This window comes from Charadrius vociferus, unplaced genomic scaffold (assembly GCF_000708025.1).
Source record: "Charadrius vociferus isolate BGI_N301 unplaced genomic scaffold, ASM70802v2 scaffold263, whole genome shotgun sequence".
In the NCBI taxonomy this organism is placed as follows: Eukaryota; Metazoa; Chordata; class Aves; order Charadriiformes; family Charadriidae; genus Charadrius; species Charadrius vociferus.
Window position 1 is genome coordinate 816,726 of NW_009647769.1, and position 19,701 is coordinate 836,426.

Genomic DNA, 19,701 nt, shown 5'->3' on the forward strand with positions numbered 1-19,701 from the left:
ATTACCTATATAGGGCCATCTAAGCACCAAAGGATCCAACAGCTCATTAACATGACATATCAGTCAGCTGACACTAAGGAACTCTTCAGACTATTATTGCTCTGCACAACAGAACTTTGTAAGTTTATTTGAGAAGTTGTATCTACACAGAAATACATAAAGTACACCAAAAGGAGACTGCTTCACTTCATACTGAAGCAGCAAGACATTCTCCAGGAAGAGAGAGAAATTTTACGTGTGTCCCTTCTTTCAGCTTTCTCTTATGGTTCAACGAAGTTCACCTCCACAGCAAATGTCTCACTATAGACTTTCCACGTTTTAGACTTGTGAGGGTTATCCAGCTCATTCCTGGGAAGGTAGAGTCTGAAAGACAAAATTCAGTAGCATATCTTAAAGCCTAAAACATGTTTTTTCCTTTCAGCCAGTCAATAAAACTTCAAGCTCAGCTCTGGAATATCAAATATAACCCCAGATCTTGAATTCAGACAGACATCAGCCATGCCTACACAGGGCTTTAGATCTGAAGTAGAGTCAACCTGATGGGTTTGTGGGATTATTTTTTTTTTTTTTCCCCAGAGCCCCACAATACAAGATTGTTAGAGTAAAATTAGTATTATGTTCAGCTCAAGGCCTCCTGATGGGATAAAAGAGGCAGGAATTAAATAACTGACCTTCCTAATGTCAAAGATTTGATTCACTACTCAGTCAATCTCATCAGGCATGTTCTCCACTTTTAATACTTACCAAATTCATGTCTAGTTATCACTTAATAGCACTTGCACATCAGCTGTGGCTGAATTAGAGATAGGAGCACTGCCTTAGCAGCTGTTTCACTTCTGATCAGACCTAGTCCACCTCAGGTCTGCCAGGCTTCTCTGGGCAGAAAGGGAGAAAGCCTCTACTAAATTACGTTTAAAAGACACTCAGGTGGGACATCCTCCCTAGCCCTGGAGGAAACAAAGCACTTGGGTAAAACTTCTGAGGTGGCACCATTGCAGGGCTGTCAGACAGCAGGCATACATTTCTCCTGGCACCAGTTTGGTCTAAGTGTCTGCACTGAGGCTGCAAGGCGCATTGCTGGCTCAGCATATTAAGTTTAGAGTCGTGAATATAGACTCATGGCTACCTCTCCACATGCTCTGATGGGATCAATTAAATAAAAATTATTTCCTTCCTATTCTAGTCACAGTAATTATCTCTCAAGTGTCAAGTTCACTGTTCCTCTGTCTAATTCTGTCAAGTTCGGTAGACAGAAGAGAAGGATCTCCTGTTTCTACATCACTCCCCCAGCAAGACAGACAAGCCCGGCTTTCACTGACTAGAGCTGCCCCAGGAGTTTTAGTCTCAACAAGAAAAGCCACAGTACCTTCTAGCTTTAACAAAAGCATGAGAAACAGTAAAAGAGCCTTTCTTTGGGATCTCAAGTATCAATACCTCTAACTCTGGTCTTTAACATCTGCTTGCTAAGCTGCTGAATGAGTTTCAGCCTCTCAGACAGCCGAGCTATAGAGGATGGCAGAGTTGCCCTTGGTTTGAATAGTTAACATTACCTTTTTGAATTCAAGTTCATTAACATTAGAGTGCTGAGGAAAACATCCAATGGATTAAGCTGATTAACATAAGAGCTCACATTTAGAACACTTGGCACAGTGCAAGCAAGTGAGAGTTCACTGCCTGCTCACAAGTTACAACTGAGAGTCAGAGACCAGTATGCACACAGAAGCTAAGACAGGCCCGATCAGCCAGCTATCTTAGCTTTCAGTACCACATTTAGGACGTTTCAACTCTGTTCAGACACCAGAAGTTGGGATCTGAAGGCAGTCACTATGATCACTTACCTGTTATTTTCAATAAAGGAAGTGTTGAACCAGAAGAAGAACGGGCAGTCATCATAACCTTTTGGGAGATCCTAAACACAAAGGCCTTGTTTAAGGACTCCATTAGACAATAGGACTCATTTTTTTGCAGAGCAAGAATACCCACCTGTACTCAGTAGTTTGTTTTACAAAGCTACAGTGCCAGAGTCGGCGCACTTGAAGAGCCCAATATCACACTCAGATCACTATTTTCACTGAAGTTATTTCAGGACTAGGTTGCTCAAGCTTAATGCAACAAAGCAAGAAACCCATGTTAGAAGCAGCAGGTACTCAACTAAGATGCTTTGGTTGTACTGTATGAACAGCCAGATGCCTCCCCCACCTGCACAGGCTGACATAGCAACATCTGCTGCATCACTCACCACACAGAGATGGAATAACAGCTGCTACAGTCACTGGAGGAAAAACACAGACTCTGCCCCACACAGCCCAGCTGCAGTTTGCACTGCAGCCTCTCCTGGTACTCAAGTGAGGGACTTGTCCCCCAGGGGTCAATACTCGGTCCAATTTTGTTCATTATATTCATTAGTGACCTGGATGAGGGGACAGAGTGTATCCTCAGCAAGTTCGCTGATAATACCAAACTGGGAGGGGTGGCTGACTCTCCAGAGGGCCGCGGTGCCATCCAGCATGACCTGGACAGGCTGGAGAGCTGGGTAGAGAAGAACCTAGGTCCTGCACGTGGGGAGGAAGAATCCTAAGCACCAGTATAGGTTAGGGGTGGACCTGCTGGGAAGTAGTTCTGAGGAGAAGGATTTGGGGGTCCTGGTAGACAGTAAGTTATCCATGAGCCAGCAATGTGCCCTTGTTGCCAAAAAGGCCAATGGAATGCTGGGCTGCATAGGGAAGAGTGTGACCAGTAGGTGGAGGGAGGTCATTCTCCCCCTCTACTCGGCACTGGTGAGGCCACAACTGGAATACTGTGTCCAGTTCTGGGCTCCCCAGTTCAAGAGGGACAGGGAACTGCTGGAGAGAGTCCAGCGAAGGGCAACCAAGATGATTGAGGGATTGGAGCATCTCCCTTATGAGGAAAGGCTGAGAGAGCTGGGACTCTTTAGCCTGAAGAGAAGGCTGAGGGGAGACCTTATTATGGCATACAAGTATCTAAAGGGTGGGTTGAAGGAGGATGGAGCCAGACTCTGCTCAGTGGTTCCCAGTGACAGGATGAGGGGCAATGGGCACAAGTTGGAACATAGGAAGTTCCGTTCCAACACACGGAAAAACTTCTTTACGGTTCGGGTGACAGAGCACTGGCACAGGCTGCCCAGGGAGGTTGTGGAGTCTCCTTCTCTGGAGATTTTCAAAACCTGCCTGGATGCAGTCCCAAGTAATGTGCTCTGGGCAATCCTGCTTTAGCAGGGGAGTTGGACTAGATGATCTCTAGAGGTCCCTTCCAACTCTGAAAATTCTGTGATTCTGTCTTCATGCCATTATACTTACAGAACGTGATTCAAATCTGACTTTCACATCACCACTTATAACAGGGCTGTCTTCCAAACCAATAACTACGGAGTCACTTTCAGAATCAAAGAAGAGCTGGATAACAGAATAAAATATTACTTTTATGAAAAGTTACTGCAGAGAGACAAGGGACCAATTCATGGCAATATCTAACTACTCATTCATGGTATACAAATACAAAAGCAGCGCTAGAGCAATAGCCAACAATTTTAGCTACTCTGGTCAGTGAACTATTGCATTTAGTTGACTTCTAGGAAAACCTTTCAGTATTTTACAGCTACTTTTCCTGTGATTTAACAAAGCTTAGTTCTTTCATTCTCTTAGAATTTACAACATCCATTTCTTTAGATAGTTTTGTGTCCAGTATTCAACTTTTACAGGAAGACACTTTTGACCTGTAAGTCAGCCTTCAGCTTCTGTGACTCAACTGACATGATTTCATAGCACACTCACCTTGCAGTTTCCTTGACTAGCACATACACATTCTAGTACAACTTGCTTCCTCACTATTATCTGCACCTTCATATCAGTTCCATTGCCTTTCCCAACTCCTAGGAAGAAAGAGTTGCATTTACTATAGCATATACATTAGCTGGAAACACAAGTGGCCATGGAAACCAAGTGCAATCTCATTCAGAAGTGCCTTCTCTCCAGAATGCCTTGCTATAGACCTTAGCGAACTGAAATCCTAAAGGTTGCTCAAGATTCAGTGGTTGAAAGCTGTACTTTGAAGTAGCAGTGAATCCTACTAGTGGAGCAGGAACAGGCTAACGCAGAGTCTAGTACCACTGACTAAACAAGAACAGCAGTTTGAAGTCCTCTTGAACAAGTAATGCTGAACTTCCAGCCTTTTATCAAAATTACCAGTACATGTGTACAGAAACAGGTGTTTACCAAGCTGAGAAACATTAGCAGATCTAGTTCCACATGTGGAATTAATCTCACCTGAAAAGTGATTCCCCTCCCAAAACAGAGCAGGTTGCATGAAACCCACCATTTGACAAGACACACAGCAAGTGACAGAACACATGGGGCAACTGCACTCCAAAATGCTCTTCATTGTATTTTAACCGTGCCATTTGAATTCTCAAATCCCAGTAAGGCTACATTCCTATCATGGGCTTAGCAAGAGAGACAGTAGAGATCAGCTGCCTGTAATAGGAAACCATTACCAGATAGAGGAATGCCCAAATTCAAGAGTTCTTACCATGTATAGAGTGGATTTTGAGGTTTTTTATTTTGAGTTGTCTCTCTGGTGGGAGTTTCAAGTTATACTTGTTTTTCAGGATCTCATAATACCCAACATACCTACTCTGTAATGCAAAAAACCCAGACACATTATGCAGTTTCTGTACCCCACACAGACTAATTATAGACAGAAGTAGGATTAACTAGATTTTGTATGCCAAGTTCTTAGCTCTCCTAAGTCCAAAGCTAAGAAAGTAGCCATTTGTTCTCCTTCCCCTCCCCAGTTCAAACAATCCTAGACAAATTCAACATCTACATTTGAAAGCAGTATTTAAACTTCATGTTCCAAGAGGAATTCTGTGCTTTTGAGTTCAGCAAGATGTGAGGAGCTTTTGTATTGTAGCTTTAAGGTCCAGAACGTTTAAACGTACAAGATACTTTCATGTTACAGAAACACATTCTGAGAGACAGCTGTACTTCCATTCTGTTTTATACCAGCAACTAAAGTACCTCTGTGACCAGCTTCATCTCACACCTCTGAACCTCACAGTACACAGTGAATCAAAATGAGCAAGGCCCCAAGCTGTGGTCTGAGGTAACATCTTTGATAAACAGCTCAATTGTCTTACAGGGTCATGCTCCTGTGAGAGTGAGCAACCACTGCAACAGGTTGCTCAGAGGCTGTGGAGTCTCCATCCGTAGAGATATTCTAGACCTGACTGGACATTGCCCTGTGCAACCTGCTCTAGCTCACACTGCTTGAACAGTGGCATTGGACTGAAAGCTCAACAATTCTGTTACCTTAGATATCATAATTCAGATTTGATGATATTATAAAGAAATGCATAAAAAAATGGGCTTGGACAAAGGGGACTGGAAAGGAAGATGCAGTGCAACTCTACCAGTTGACAGTGTTCCAATCCTTAGAGAAACAGTACAAAAAGTTCAGGAGTTAAGCTTCGTAGGAATCTATATCTCTGAAACAAGGCAGGGGAAGTGGGGTAGCATAAGCACTCACAAGGTTAGTGTTGGTTTGGCTACTGTTACTGAACCTGCTCAAGCTTACCTGGGATGGAGTTTCAACTCCTTGAAACTTGGTACTTGTGCTTTTATCAGTTCTTCTCTCTCCAAAGTAGTCCAAACTTTCCTGCATAGGAAGATAATTTCAAGGGCTAAGATATTCATCCCACCACCATTCCCCTTCCTAAGAAATGGATAGTAAACTAGAATTACATTAGTCTATTCTAATAAGGGAACACAAGTAAAAATATGCAATAGTTGTTCTAGCACCTTCTAAAGGGGGCTTTTAACTAGAAGAAAAAAGTACTAAGTTGGAAGTCAGATACATTGTCTGTCATCCATGAAAGAGTGCTAATAAAGCTCATTGAATGAGGAGAGTAATATGCTTTAAGCAATTGGTTTAGAACCATTTATATTTCTCAAGTGGTCTATGGCATATCAAGCCAAACATTAGTTTGGATCTTCACAAGCCAAACTCAGAGGAAAAACAAGTGATTAGATGGATACACACTGTGGCCAGACTACCTTGAGTGACCTGGGCCTTCTGCAACCCAAGTGGCCAGACCGAAAATCAGACCTGGGATACTAAAGCAGCACATGCATTTGTCCTGGCTGGGACTTACTAATCTTCCTTCCTTTCCTCAGGAAGCCTTCTTGGTGTAATGCTGGCAGTCAAGACAATTCTTGATGCCTCATATTACTTGGAGGGAGGATGGGGGAAAAATTGCACTTTAAGACATTGACACTATCTTTAGTAGAGCATACTCGGAAGCTATCTATGCTTTAAGAAAGTTGTTGCTCAAGATCCTAGGTCTATTATGCCTCCAAAAAGAGAGTGCTTCGAAGTTGGTATACCATTAAGTTCTACTTTCCCAGTTCTTCATGGTTTGGGCTGGACAGGAGTAACTCAAGAGTAACCTTCACCAGTAACTTTTTTCTAGAACAGATTGTTCTAAGTATCCTTTTTCCAGTATCGACTTTTTGCAGAGTATTAGTGCATTTCACTAAGTAGGTTCTAAAGGGGCATTTTGAATACCAGAAGAATCAAAAAAATAAACACCAGTTTTTACCTTTGCACTCTCAAACTGGTCACTGTCTATGAGCCAGGTACAAACCATTGTTCCAGTCCTGCCTGTATTAGAAGGGACAGATTAAACTACAGGAGTTCACGAAAATAATCCCAAATACCTTTGAAGTTATAACTTTTGATATAGAAGAGGTAACAGGAGAGAAGTGACATGAGAGTAGTCAAGTGCCTATATTTCTGGGAAGAATGAGTTAAAGATGAGATACTGCAGTTTGTGAACTTGTTCCTTGAAAGCATTCCCCACAGTTCTTTGTAGTATTCCTAGAGATATTTAGGAAGCAGGGGATAGAGTTAAGTACACACTACTAGATTAGGTTAGACTGACACTTGCCAATGCTCTAAGCCTCAAAAGTTGCTTCTCTGCTCCACCTCTCGCTGTCCCCAACCCTGCTAAGAAGGCATCGTCTGCTAGCATAGTCTCAGTTTTGAATTTAAGATCTCAGAGGTCAAGTCACCCCTCCCTACACTTGTTCTTCAAGCTGGTTTTGGCCTGCAGGTAGTTGCAGTGTTCAGTTTCGCAAAAACCTTTTAATCTATGGTTCCAAGTGGGCAAAATAGCCTTCTTTATGTTAAGTAACCACATGGTTTAAACCAAGTATTTGCAGTAGTAACAGCAAGCAGCTAAAGATGTGGCAGATGTTTGCAGGGAAATTTGGCTTATTTACACAGCTATCGATGTACTTCAACAGCTCCCACACTACCACCAATTGCAGATAGCACCCACAGGTCAGCTCACATGCAGTAGCTTTGACTAGCCTGTTCCCGTAAGACTACATTGTACTCTACCACATAGTACCTTGTGTATCTTGATTTAAGATCCAGTACCTACAACATTCCACCCCCATGCTGCAAGAAATTAAAAGTTTGAGGTATATTACAGTGCAGGATGTTCAGTGTGGGTGACTGGCTGCCAGGGAACTTAAGCAACAGCTTAACACTCGATAGCAGCTGTTTCAGTAGCTCCCTGTCCCCAGTCTCTCCCGGGCGACTGCTGTCCCAGCAGTCAGGACAGTAGGAAGTTACTGAAGACCATTTTAAGAGATCAGATGCCATCTTAGATTAAGAACCAATTTAGGCACCTAGAAATGAAGCTGCGTAATACTAAACACACAGCACTATATTCTTGCTAGTCAGTGTCTGCAGAATTTGTCATGTTATGCTCTAAACCCATCTCATGTTATGGCTTAAACCATACTTACATCAAAGAAGCCATGGTAAGAATAGTATGTAATTTGTAGCATACACAGATTACACAGGAGAAGCCCTACCTTTGCCTCCTTTACAATGAATTGCTATGATGTTCTTTTCATCTTGACTCATCCATTCACGGACACTGGCAGTGAATTTCAGCATGTCCCTAGATAAAGGGGAAAATTGGCGGATCAAAGCAAATGCTCACAAAGAACTAGCACAATGCACATATTTCTTAACAAGACTCACTGTAGCGCTGGGACATTGTGGTCATCAATAAAGATCCTTTCCACCCTGTAGTGGAAGTACTTGGGGTCATAGCCTTTTTCACCTACAAAGAAAGATCTGGAATTATGCCAGGAAAGGGAATAGACTTGCAATAAAGAAAGTTGCTTTGACACACAATTGCTGATCTGAGCATATATTAGTTTTTAAAGTACAATAGTAAAAATAGATAGATCGAAGTGGAAAAACTGTGCTAAGACGATGCTTGCTCAGCTTCTAGTTTCACATCTCTTGCTTAAGTGAAAATTCCTTTCCAGGCCTAGATGGCCATTCCTTTCCATAGGGGTTATTTAGGGATCTGAAAGTTAATATTCTCATGTACTCTCAGGGTCAACCACAGCAACAAGACCTACAAAGTGATAAGGAGCTGCTAACACCACACTCCTCATCCATGATCTCTCATCTATCCCTTGTTAGCTAGAGGACAGTTTTACTTTTTTTTACAGCCTCAGTATCAATGCTTCTATATCTGCTTCCAGCTCTGATGCTCTACTATGAAAGCAGAAACCACAGAATAGTTGGTCCTGAAGTATTTATCATTGTTTTAGCCACCTCTAAACAGAAGAGATTTTAACTATTTATTCACCTCATTCTTCTAAGCCTTCATTAGAAAAGTCCTCCAACATCACCCCAAGCTTTAGCCCAGGTTTACTTTTCTACTTCTTTAAGTAAGTTTTGGAACACTGAAGCAGTCGTTCAACATGAGCAAGGAATTCTAAACTGCAAGGCATCCTTTGCAAGCTTCAGTACAATATATTAGATGCTAAAAGTCTGTAGCCACATTCAGGATGGAAGGTAGTGAGAAACAACTGTGTACTTCTGACAGGCTTCAAATTCTTGGAGATCTAGTATTGCTAGCATCATACCTTGAAAAGATGTTTTTCTGTTTTGCAGTATTCCAATACAGTCAGCAGCTAAACATACTTACTGCAGAGATTGTAGACTTTATAGTGGTCTGCATGTTTGGTGTCCAAAAATCTTGCAACTTCCTAAAGCAATAACAAGATACAAGTTTGGAGTAGTTAGTGCTCTAGTCCTTCTTTCCACTGCCACCTCATCCCTCACCTCCCAAGTAGGGTCCAGCAACCGCATTCATAAACAGCCCTTGGACAGCAGGCCTTTCCAGCTCAACAGCTCAGGTTCTTGTCTGGAATAGAAGTACTACTGCAATTATCTTCCCTGCCCTACATATTTATGTTTCCACAGTATCAGGCAGCATAACTCTAAAGGGTATAATGCAGACCTTTTAAACATCTTTACTTAGATGACTATACAGTTCTCATCACTCATACTATTACTAGCTAGGGACAGAACCGACTCGATTCTCTGAAGCATTCCCAAAGAACAGGAGCATCAGAGCACCAGTATATGCACACTGCAAGATATATCCCACTAGGCTTAGTTGAGACTACAACACAAGTAGTGCAGCACAGTAGAGACCATCACTTAATCATTCTAACCAGCCAAGACAGCAAGACTAGGATTGACTCAACAATCTAGTCCACATGGAAATTAGTGGGAACCTAGAAGTGAGAGAGCAATCAAATACTGAACTTGGTAGAGGAGAAATTTTTACCTCTATGGGGTTCCTGTAGAATGACTGCTTCCCAGAAGATGGAAATGACATTGCAATAATGCGATCTGTGGAAGAAACAGCAATCAGAAGGATTGGGAGAACCCTCCCCACATGTAAGAACTACACAATTGAGCGCAACATCATCATGAAACAGCTTATTTCTACCCTAATTATAAGAACCACCTACTTATCTCTGAAAGGTTCTCTTCTGCATTTAGTATAGCTAGAGCAGAAGAATAATGCCTCCCAAAGTGTCAGTCTCCATAGAATTACAGGCAAAAATATTATGAGTTAGTCAATAGTTTCTCAGGTCTGGTTCCCTAGGCCTCCGGAGAATTTCTATCATTACATACAGCATGCACAACCTCTCTCCCAAAGGGCTAATCCTTGAGAACAGCATCGGAGTCAGGAATCCATATTTCAAAATCCCACAGAAAAGGAGCAGGCCTGGTTTGACTTCATACTTAAACTTCATTACTCTAAAACATTGCCTGTATTTCATGTCAAGCACTCATTAACTGACTAGGGTTAGCACGATGTAACACACTACAAAACGTCATTGGCTTCTACAAACCAGTAACATAAGTGAGATCCAGATCAAAGCCATCTTTCATATAACGCCTTTTGTTTTCAGAGACCTGCCAAAAAAAAAAAAAAAGAGTTAGTCTTCCAAAGGAATGCAAGAGATCAGTAAGTGTTGTCTGTTACTCAGAAAACCAACCATCTAGACTCTGAAATTAAGTCATAAGTAGCAGAGCATCATTTTGCCATAGCAAAGTTCACAGCATTAGCCAAGAATAACATTTGCATTAGCTCTTAGGTAGAAGCTCCATAAAGAATTTTTACCCTGAAGTATCTGTTTATTCTAGTGGAAAGAACACTACAGATTCTTTGTAGACTGCAGCATGAATCAGTCATTGCTATTTGAGTGTTTGGTGGCTGAGGGAAGGAAGAAGAAAGTTAAGGGCAGCATAACCAAGACTGCTTACTCCTAAGCAAGAGGACATACTCAAAGCTTCAAGTATCACTGTAGTAACCCTGATAAAAATAAGAGGCATTTACAAGGGATAGGGCTTCAATGGCTAGTTTGTTTTGTTTTCACCTGGAATAAGCAGTAGAAGCATTAAGTTCCTATTCTGCCCACATGAGGAAAAACATTCTATGTACCACACAAACTAGAAATTATCAATTGAGACACATGGTGGTATTGCAATCACTGCAACATGCTGGCCTTCCAGGACAAGCTGCTGCTGACTTGAGCAAAGTTAAGAATTCCTAGCTATACTGGAGTTGGAGGCAAAGCTCTGGTAGCCTGTTGGGGACACAGAACAGACATGCTGCTTAGGCAATATTATCAATTGCCAACCAACAGGTTGTGGGCAGTCTTGCTACTCACCATTAACAGCTGCCTGGAGAAAGAGATAGTTGGAAACAGTAATAGTAGTCTAGATATATTAAGAGGCCAACTTACCATTCTCCTGGTCACCACTTCAAGTTGCTTCTTTTGTGAAGCCAGGCGAAATATTCTTATTAAGATGACAATTCTCAGAACTCGGAAGAAAATAACCATTCTAGACGACAGTCAGATTCACCATGAAAGAAAATGAACACAATTAAACTTAGATGCAAAGCTTAAAGCTATTGAAAAGCAGTTTCAGAGGCAGTTTAAAGTTTTGTTTCATATACTAGGACTTTTCAGGCTGATTTTGGAGAAAGAATACTATGCTTGAGGAATACCATGGGTTTATTGAGGGTTTTTTGGAAGTACATGTTCTGAACGGCTAACAGAACTAGGAAACACCCTACTTGCTCAGACTTTCCCAGGCACCTCTGCCCAGCAAGCAAATTCCTTTAACACTATGTATGTTGTTATCCCCAAATGCTTTTTCCTTGAAGCTTGTTCTCAAGTATACATTTAAGTATAAGCAGCCACCTGAAAGATAACTGAAAAGAGAAGCTAGACAGGCTATATACATCACACCTTGATTAAGAAACCTGAGAACAAAATCAGTATAAACCCTGTGTTTAATCATTCAGCAACTTGAGCTGATGATTTGGTTTGAGGAACTTTGAACTGCTGTTGAACTTTGAAGCAGGCAAGACGCTTATGTGAGTGGTTCTACAGGAACAACTGAACAGGGGCAGCTGCTTTCACGTACCCTTATGTACTGCTGTTAGCTTATTGAGGCAGGTCTGTGAGAAAAGAAGTTATAAACCCCAGGTAGGCTACTGGGAATTAGTTGTATTGTGTGGACATTACTGGAGCATTAGGTGGGAAGACCATCTCAAGATTTGGTATTTGGCCAAGTCTGAGGTACCGTCTAGTACCAGGTAGCAATATTTGGTCAGAACAGGACTGAAGAGCCCTTAACAAGAGAAAACCTTTCAGAGGGCCTCAAGAATTGCATGGGTGACATAGTAGACCCCAGCTCTGAGAGCAGCATGAACTCCTTTTTATGTGACCCAAAAGCCTATTCTAAACCCCCATCAACTTCAGCAAGTCAGAATACAAGAAATTTGCACATACACCAATCTACAACAGGATGGGTGAGTGCAGAATCAGGCCTACTACTAACAGAGCCTAGTAAAGATAGCACTGTGACAAGGTAAATCTGTGCTGCTATTTCTCCTTACCTTTAACTGGATGCTGACATAAGATGAAAGCTGCTTTAGAAAAATGCTCCCAGAGAGATGGGAAGTAATCATTAAACTCAGCTTAATGTTTAAAAGGACCTAAAAGGAAACAGCCTTTTACAATTCTGAGGCTGCAAAAGCTATTCTTTGACAGTTCTACTTTTTTGAAACCTGAGTCTAGCTGACATTTGAAGAGACAACTAGTACTTCCAGATGTTTGTCCAACTCTGGATTCTTTAATAGCTAGACTTTGAGTCGGTTTCTTCTAGAATACTGTTTCCCCTCCTTGTGCCCGGTAGCCAGTTAAATGGGGCAGGGAGGTTAAAAAAAAAAAAAAGACCACAACAACCCTCAACTACTTTCCCTGGCTGATGCAAGAAAGTTTCACTAATGCAAAATGCAGATAAACTAATTTTAGAGTTGTAGTTCTTTCTCCATCTGGAATGGATTCCTCTCACAGGTTAGCATCTGATCAAGCTACAGAAATATGACTTAATTAACTTATGCACACGAACTGCATGTTTCCCCTCCCCAGGGCATGGCTGAAAAATCCAACATATGTTACCATGGGGCTTTTGGGAAACAAGAAACAAGACAGCGTAGCAACTCTTTCTATTTCAAGATCCACTAGATAAAGATCTTCCCTCAGTTGTCTGTTCCATTTGCTATTATAATCCAACTCTTCTTTCTGATTTTCAGACGCTCCTCTCTGTCATGGTTGCTGCACACCTTTCCCCCAAGAAATCCTTGAGTCAGAGCCTTTGATGGCCTCACTATTCAATTTTAGTTATCCCAACTGATAAGTTTAGATCATATCTGCCTTTGAGACAGGAACAGTCTACAATATAACCATAGACCAAAGTTAGGTGTCTCTATCCTTCATTAGTCTGTACTAAGAAATATTATCACAGCCATATTCATGATCTATGCACACATCTAGCTTACAGATGCCCAAGAAAATTCTTAGAAGACCATCAAGAAAGAGTTCACATTTAACAGCTGCCATACCATTCTTACCTTGGTATCTGATCTGCTGCAGCAAGGTCTGAGAAGGAGTATGTCATGTTAATTAACAGAGTTCCCACCACTATGAATGCATCCAAAATATTCAGTTTGGACCGGAAATAGTTCCTGAAGCTGAAACAAAGGTGTTTTAAACAGATGCCTACATGGATAGCAAAGACTGAAACACATGTTCAGGAAGAGAACCACCTATACAGAACTACTACTAGAGACAAGCTCTCCTGAAGTAGTTTTAACACTAAGCACTGAAGACTGACTAAGAAAACGATCCTACATCTGGTCTACACACAAGTCACAGCAAAGTTAATGCACTTTTCAAGTGCTCGCTTATATCAAAAGCACTTTGCAGATTATTCTACAGAAGGGTAACAGACAACATACACAGCCAAGAAGAGACGTGGCCATTGTCTATGACCAGAAAATTAGCCTACAGGACACATTCATAGTCCAAGTTTGAACTATTGCTCCTTTAATAGCCTAAGGGCTTGCCACACTGACTTAATTTTTGCCCATGCCTTACCCTTCAACAAACACCCTCAGGACAACATCGATGAGAAAGAATAGCGCTATTGCCAGGGAAACACCTTCAAGAATCTCTCTAACACCCTTCTTCTCACTGACAGCCAGATCCACAATCACGACTATAATGTCCACAATGATAAGTACAACTCCAAATACTCTGCAAAAAAGAAAAATACAGCTTGAGATATAAGAACCAATTGATGACATTTATTGACTGAAGAGCACAAGCCCAGATATTTGTTTTAAGCTGTTTCAGCAAGAATGTGTTCTCTTACATACAGATTGAGGCCTGCTTGTATAAGCAGCTGAAGCACTCAAATTGCACTTTTAAGACTATCTGCAGAGTACATTGCCCATGTGGAACTGTACCTTTAACTCAGACTCAGGAGCAGTTATTAACCCATAATTCCACTTTGCTAGAAGTGGTGCAAACCTGAATGTTTTAAGGCACACAAGTGTCAGTGCTGTCTTTCAGCTTACTCATCTTCCCTCCCACCTGTGACTCATTTAGTCCCTTAAAAATAATAGTCTTTAATGGCTTGCCTTGTTTCAGCACCTAGACTGCATACAATTGACCAACTGGTTGTTCAAAGGCTGGCACAGCCCAGAGTAAGTCATTAGAGAGCTTTTATCCCAGTCAACGGCATTTACAGTTCTGACTGTCAGCTCTCCTTGGAGAACATAGTCATATCTGTTTAAGACCTCCTTCCCAATCAGAGTACTCTTCTTAAGTCACCCTTTCAGGGGGTGACAAAGGATTCAGTACTTTCCAGACACAGCAGGCTGGAGTCACTGTTGTTCAAGGAACTCTCCAAGTTCTTAGACCAGAAATAAGGACTATTTTTTACTTTGCCCATATCATTCCAAGCATGATCTTTTACCTGAATCCAAATGACATCACAAATGGGGAAATTTTTCTCCTAATTGCACTGCAAGAGAAGAGAATTGGCATCAAGACAAGTGACATTTTGCTACTGATATTAGCCACAAGAGCACTGTTACATTCTTTTGGTCTTAGAATTCTGTAGAGTAATGATTTCTTTAAGAGGAGATTGTTCAGTTGCATTCATGAAGCATATAGGTTAAGACAGTACTTGAAAGCAATACTTTGACTACTTGTTAGAAGTGGTATTTATCAGTTACAGACCCTAGAAGTACAGCAGTATGTACTTATGCATAACACTAGTCAGTGTCACAATTCCAATGACACTAGAAATCTGGCTTAACGCCCAGTTATAAGCTTTAAGAAGTGGGCTTATGCAATAGCTATTGGTCAAGAGGAACATTAAAGGATAAACATCTGTTAAGGTATCTTCTTCAAGATACTGGCTTATTCTATCAGAGAATTTTTTTTTTTTTTCAGGCTTGGAAAAAGCTGCACTTGTTAATAGCTCCACTACTGCTTCTGCGCTCTTGGAATAGGGGAAGACAAATCCCTCTTCTACCTTTAAAAGGAAACATTGGTTTGGCTTTCAGATTGAAGACTTGAGTGCCTTTTAAGAAAATTAATTACTGAAGCTAAGATATTGCAATTGCGAGAGTTATCTCCAGCCCTAACATGGTTCCAGCTCCTGTTTGCAGTTACAGAAAACTTGTTGCCTCTTTGGTATGCTTTGAGCCTTCTGGTTTAAAGCTAGACCTTCATGTAACTATTGTACTAGCTGAAAGTATCTTTAAGCTACATCAAGAACTAAGGTGGAAGCAATTATCTGCAAACCCCAAGTTCTGACAGTTTGAAAAACAGATTGCCAGTCTGTTCAGTAATCCTGGGACTACTTAACTACTGTAAGCACCGAGTCTTTTCTTAGAGACTTAAAAGAAAACACCTTCTCCAAGTATATTACAAACAGTAGATCCTACCAAAAGTTCTAACATACTGGCAAAAAGTATTGGTAGATTCCTTATGTATTATTCACGTAATACATCTACATTATTTTTCCCACTATATACAGTTACTACACTTACCCTCCCTACCACCATTGGTGATACCACTGCTATAGGAAGTCTTTGTCAGCTCAATAATGCATATTGCCCCCCAGTGATCCTGTCTGAGCTACTTGCTTCCTGTAAGATAACTCGAGTATTGCACTCCACCTGCTACATATCCTTAACACCTCAATAATGCTGTTTAAGACAAGGCTGGGCATCTTTAAAGTGATGAGAAAACATCTTGCTGGGCTTACTGAATTAGCCCATATGTCTCACTAAGTTCAAACTTTAAACTAAGAAACAAGGTCTGGCCAGCAAACATCTGCATCCTTAAGCAGGAAGATACTGAGGTTGCAGCACCCACTTTTCCCATGGAAGTCAAGGATGTAATAATAAGTCTTGTCTCAAAGGCAGCCTAGCATACAGGAGGTTCTCCTTGCATTTAGAATGTCTAATATCTTAGGAAGCACTGCAATAATTACACTAACAGTTTGTTCGTCTAAGTTTTTGCCCAGTCAATTGTACAATGCAAATTAGTAGGTACACCGAGACTTCAGCTTCCACAGTCTAAAGACAAGTACCTTTATTAGGTGCACTGAAGACTGAAACATGTACACCACTCCAATTTGGCCTGCCAACATCTTAAATCAGTTGAAGAGAATGTAGCACATTTGCTCACATACTCAGCTCAAAGCCTTTGTGAAATGAGTTTGTAAACACCAGCTTCTGTATTCTAGAAAGACACATTGTCACATAGAAGAACTGAGATAACAGGCTTAATCTTACTGTTCCTGTGCTGCAGGAACAGGAAAACAAGTCTATTCATTTGTCACTGACTTGACTAAGTATGCTATAAGAGTTAGTAGCCTGGTGACAAGAGCTAAACACTGCTAGAAAATAACTACTTTAAGAACAGAGCTAATCCCTAGCAAGTTCAGACAGTTTAGTCTTGACAAGGGAATGATGCTTATTATTTGCCTCAGATACTCATTCACCTCATTTTCTCACCAGCATTTGTTCTTCTGTGCTCTCCCAAACTCATTCCTTTGGGAAAATTTAATCAATGCAGTTTGGATTACACATTCTCCATAATATAATGGACTTGTAGCTGGTTCTTGGGTTGGGCTTTTGTCTCTAGAGGCATAAAGAAGCTTCCTGAACCTACCTGCCTTTATTATGTACTAGAACAAGTGTCAATATTAAGTGATTTACTGAGCTTATCCCTACTTCAGCAAGCCATCTGCCTTCTCATTTTGGCTCAAAAGTGGAAACTTTTGGGGACAAGCAAGATATTTAGTAGATCATTAGCTTACTTGGAACAGCTGTCTGGTTCGTTATCCTCATCACGACCATCATCAATCTTTACTGTGGGCTCTTCTGCTGTTGGAGAGCTGGCAAAGGAATAACACAAGTCACATACTGATACAGATGCCACCCTTCGTTGTTCCAGAGAAAAGAACATTAACTGTCAGCAGAAGAGTGAGAAGCAGCCTGGGCCACAGCACAGGTCTGGTACCAGGCAAAGAAAGACTTTCCACATGCTGGCACAGCAGAAACTCTTTGCTAACAGAAACTTGGTCAGTACAAGCCATGTGTTTTTCAAAACTTTCTCTTTTGTGGGAGGAAGGGAACAGATGTGTTGAGCAATAGGATAAAGGGCTTTGAAGGAGGGCATCCAAGAGTCTGCTGAGGACTTAACTGTCCAGTCCAGACTCTGGAAGTACTGGAAACATGTATATGCAAAATTGCTTCAGAGTCCGAAAGACATTAATGCTACTACAGTAAACTGCTTGTCTACTTGTTCAGAGAACGAATGTTTTCACACGGAAAAGCCATAGCACAGAGATGTTTTTGTACAGAGCAGGATACCAGACCGGAAACTGGAAGACCAGAGCAGCAGCAGCTGAGCTAGTGCTAGAACAGCATTTTTAGGGGTAGTGGCTGCTTGCCATAACTTCCTTAAAAGGGTCTCTTTAGATCACATTTGCTCAGCCACCTGAGAAGCTTTGAAGGCCACATGATTACTTCAGAGAAAATAAAGTGTAACATCCAAATCCAGGAGTTTCTAATTCAACCTCCTCCACAGAAATACTGTACTGCATAATAGCAGAGCCAGTGTTTGCTGTGGCTCTGTCTCTGGCACTGTTGCTTCTTGGGAAGGAGCAACTACATACACATATTCAATATTGTTGTTTCCATACTGTTCTGAGGCAATCCAGCATGTTTGAAGTATTACTGTAACAACTTAGAGGACCTCAGTAGTCTTCATCCTCCACAACAGACCCATGCACCAGCACTGCTTCTGCAGTGTGGGCTAACCCCCTTTTTAAGCAAGACATCAAGCAATGATGTATTTCCTACAGTGTCAGCAACCAGTACTGATGGTTCACCACCTGCACTAGGTAAGAAGAATTGTTTCCCTTCCCAGCGCCCAATAACTTTGGCATTTAAAGCTAGTTTTCTAGCTCCAGTATCTCCAGATACCCATATCCCCACTTTGTTCCTAGAACTGAAGCAAAGCTCTAGTGATGCATGGACATTCAGCTTCACTTCCCAGCTCTTCTTATGGGATATTCACTTGGGATTTTCCACTTAACGTACAGCTGAAATGCTTCACTCATTAAAGCAATTGCTGCTGCTACAGCAGTTTTGCTGCAGGTCAGTTGCTTATACTTGCAGACACATGAAATGCACCAAAAGCCACCTTCTTATCCTCGCCTGTGATTAAAAAAAACCAAAATAAGAATGAGTACAGTAGTGTTTTGGGTTGGGAGGCCAATCTTTAAAACAAAAAGAAAGCAGACGCCAAGTCTGAGTACAGTTTCCACTGTGCTCTCACACAAAAATTCAGTTCTAGATAATGCTTTCCTCAGAGGGAGTTTGTTTTGCTGAGCCCTCGATATCTACTTGTTGTCCAAGCTGGAACAAGCTCTCTGCCACAAGCTACTACATCTAGTCTTTGACTATTGGGGTAGAAGAAAAGAAAATTAGGATATACTAGAAGAACCTCACTCCTCCGCACTCACACTCTTCATACAGAGCGTAAGTTTTTCTGACTGCTCACAGCTAAAGGGAACTTCAGATTTGAGGCTGTTAAGGACAGCAGAGACCTTGACAGCGTTTCTGGATGATAGAAGAGAACAGGCTTTACTGCCATGAGTTTATTATACCAGGGCTGGATGCTCTGTACTTCTTAGGGAGTTCTTAACTACTCACAAGAAGTCAATCACAACACCATATTTCTCCTAAAGATATCACTCCTCAGACAACAGCATTTTAAGTAAGGGTGGAGGGAATACAAAGACTATATGCTATACAAGCTTCAAGTACTCCATCATTATTCACATTGTTATATTTAAAGCCCTGAGGAAGGGGACCCACACTAGACAGGGGAACACACACAGTGTATTTCAACCTCAAACCCATATGCTGGTGCAGTTCATTTCACTCACCTGGACCCTTCTGTCAGCTCTGCCCCTTGTTCATACCTCACAGTTGTCATCTTGCCTGTTCTTGCTCTGCTGGTCTTAAGAGAAGCACATCTAGCTAAAGGGAGATCAGTAGGAGAGACAGTGGATACCAGCATCCCATAGAGCCTCACACTCACATTAGCAGCAGACAGGCTTCTGCTTCGTTTTTAACTATTTCCCCCCTACAGCTGACAAAGCACAATCTTTAAGGCTAGTGAGAGCCAGTGCACTTCAGCAGTGCGATGAAGGGTGGTGGGTGGTTGGTTTTTTTTTTTTGACTATACCTCATAAGCTATAATGACAATAACTTTAAAACAGCATCTTTACCTCACCACAAAGCATTTCCCTCCACGCTTCCCGCTATGAAACACCCGAGAGCCGCCGCTGGCCCCTCCGGGAGGAGCGCCAGCCCCAGGCTGCCCCCGCAACCGCAGGCTC

General features: G+C 41.6%; 1 protein-coding gene across 1 annotated transcript; it reads right to left on the reverse strand.

Moving 5' to 3' along the window:
• Positions 1 to 94: 94 nt before the first annotated feature.
• LOC104284076 (phosphatidylinositol 3,4,5-trisphosphate 3-phosphatase TPTE2-like) lies at positions 95 to 19,295 on the reverse strand. Its single transcript, XM_009882359.1, has 18 exons — positions 19,246 to 19,295; positions 17,107 to 17,184; positions 14,746 to 14,793; positions 13,863 to 14,021; positions 13,337 to 13,456; positions 11,157 to 11,256; positions 10,260 to 10,323; positions 9,686 to 9,750; positions 9,038 to 9,098; positions 8,074 to 8,155; positions 7,902 to 7,990; positions 6,617 to 6,678; positions 5,593 to 5,673; positions 4,546 to 4,651; positions 3,792 to 3,889; positions 3,318 to 3,413; positions 1,839 to 1,909; positions 95 to 363 (listed from the first exon to the last, which is right to left on the reverse strand). Exons 1-18 carry the CDS (start codon positions 19,293 to 19,295, stop codon positions 261 to 263), a joined length of 1,533 nt encoding a protein of 510 aa, XP_009880661.1. The 3' UTR covers positions 95 to 260.
• Between the last annotated feature and the right edge of the window lie 406 nt (positions 19,296 to 19,701).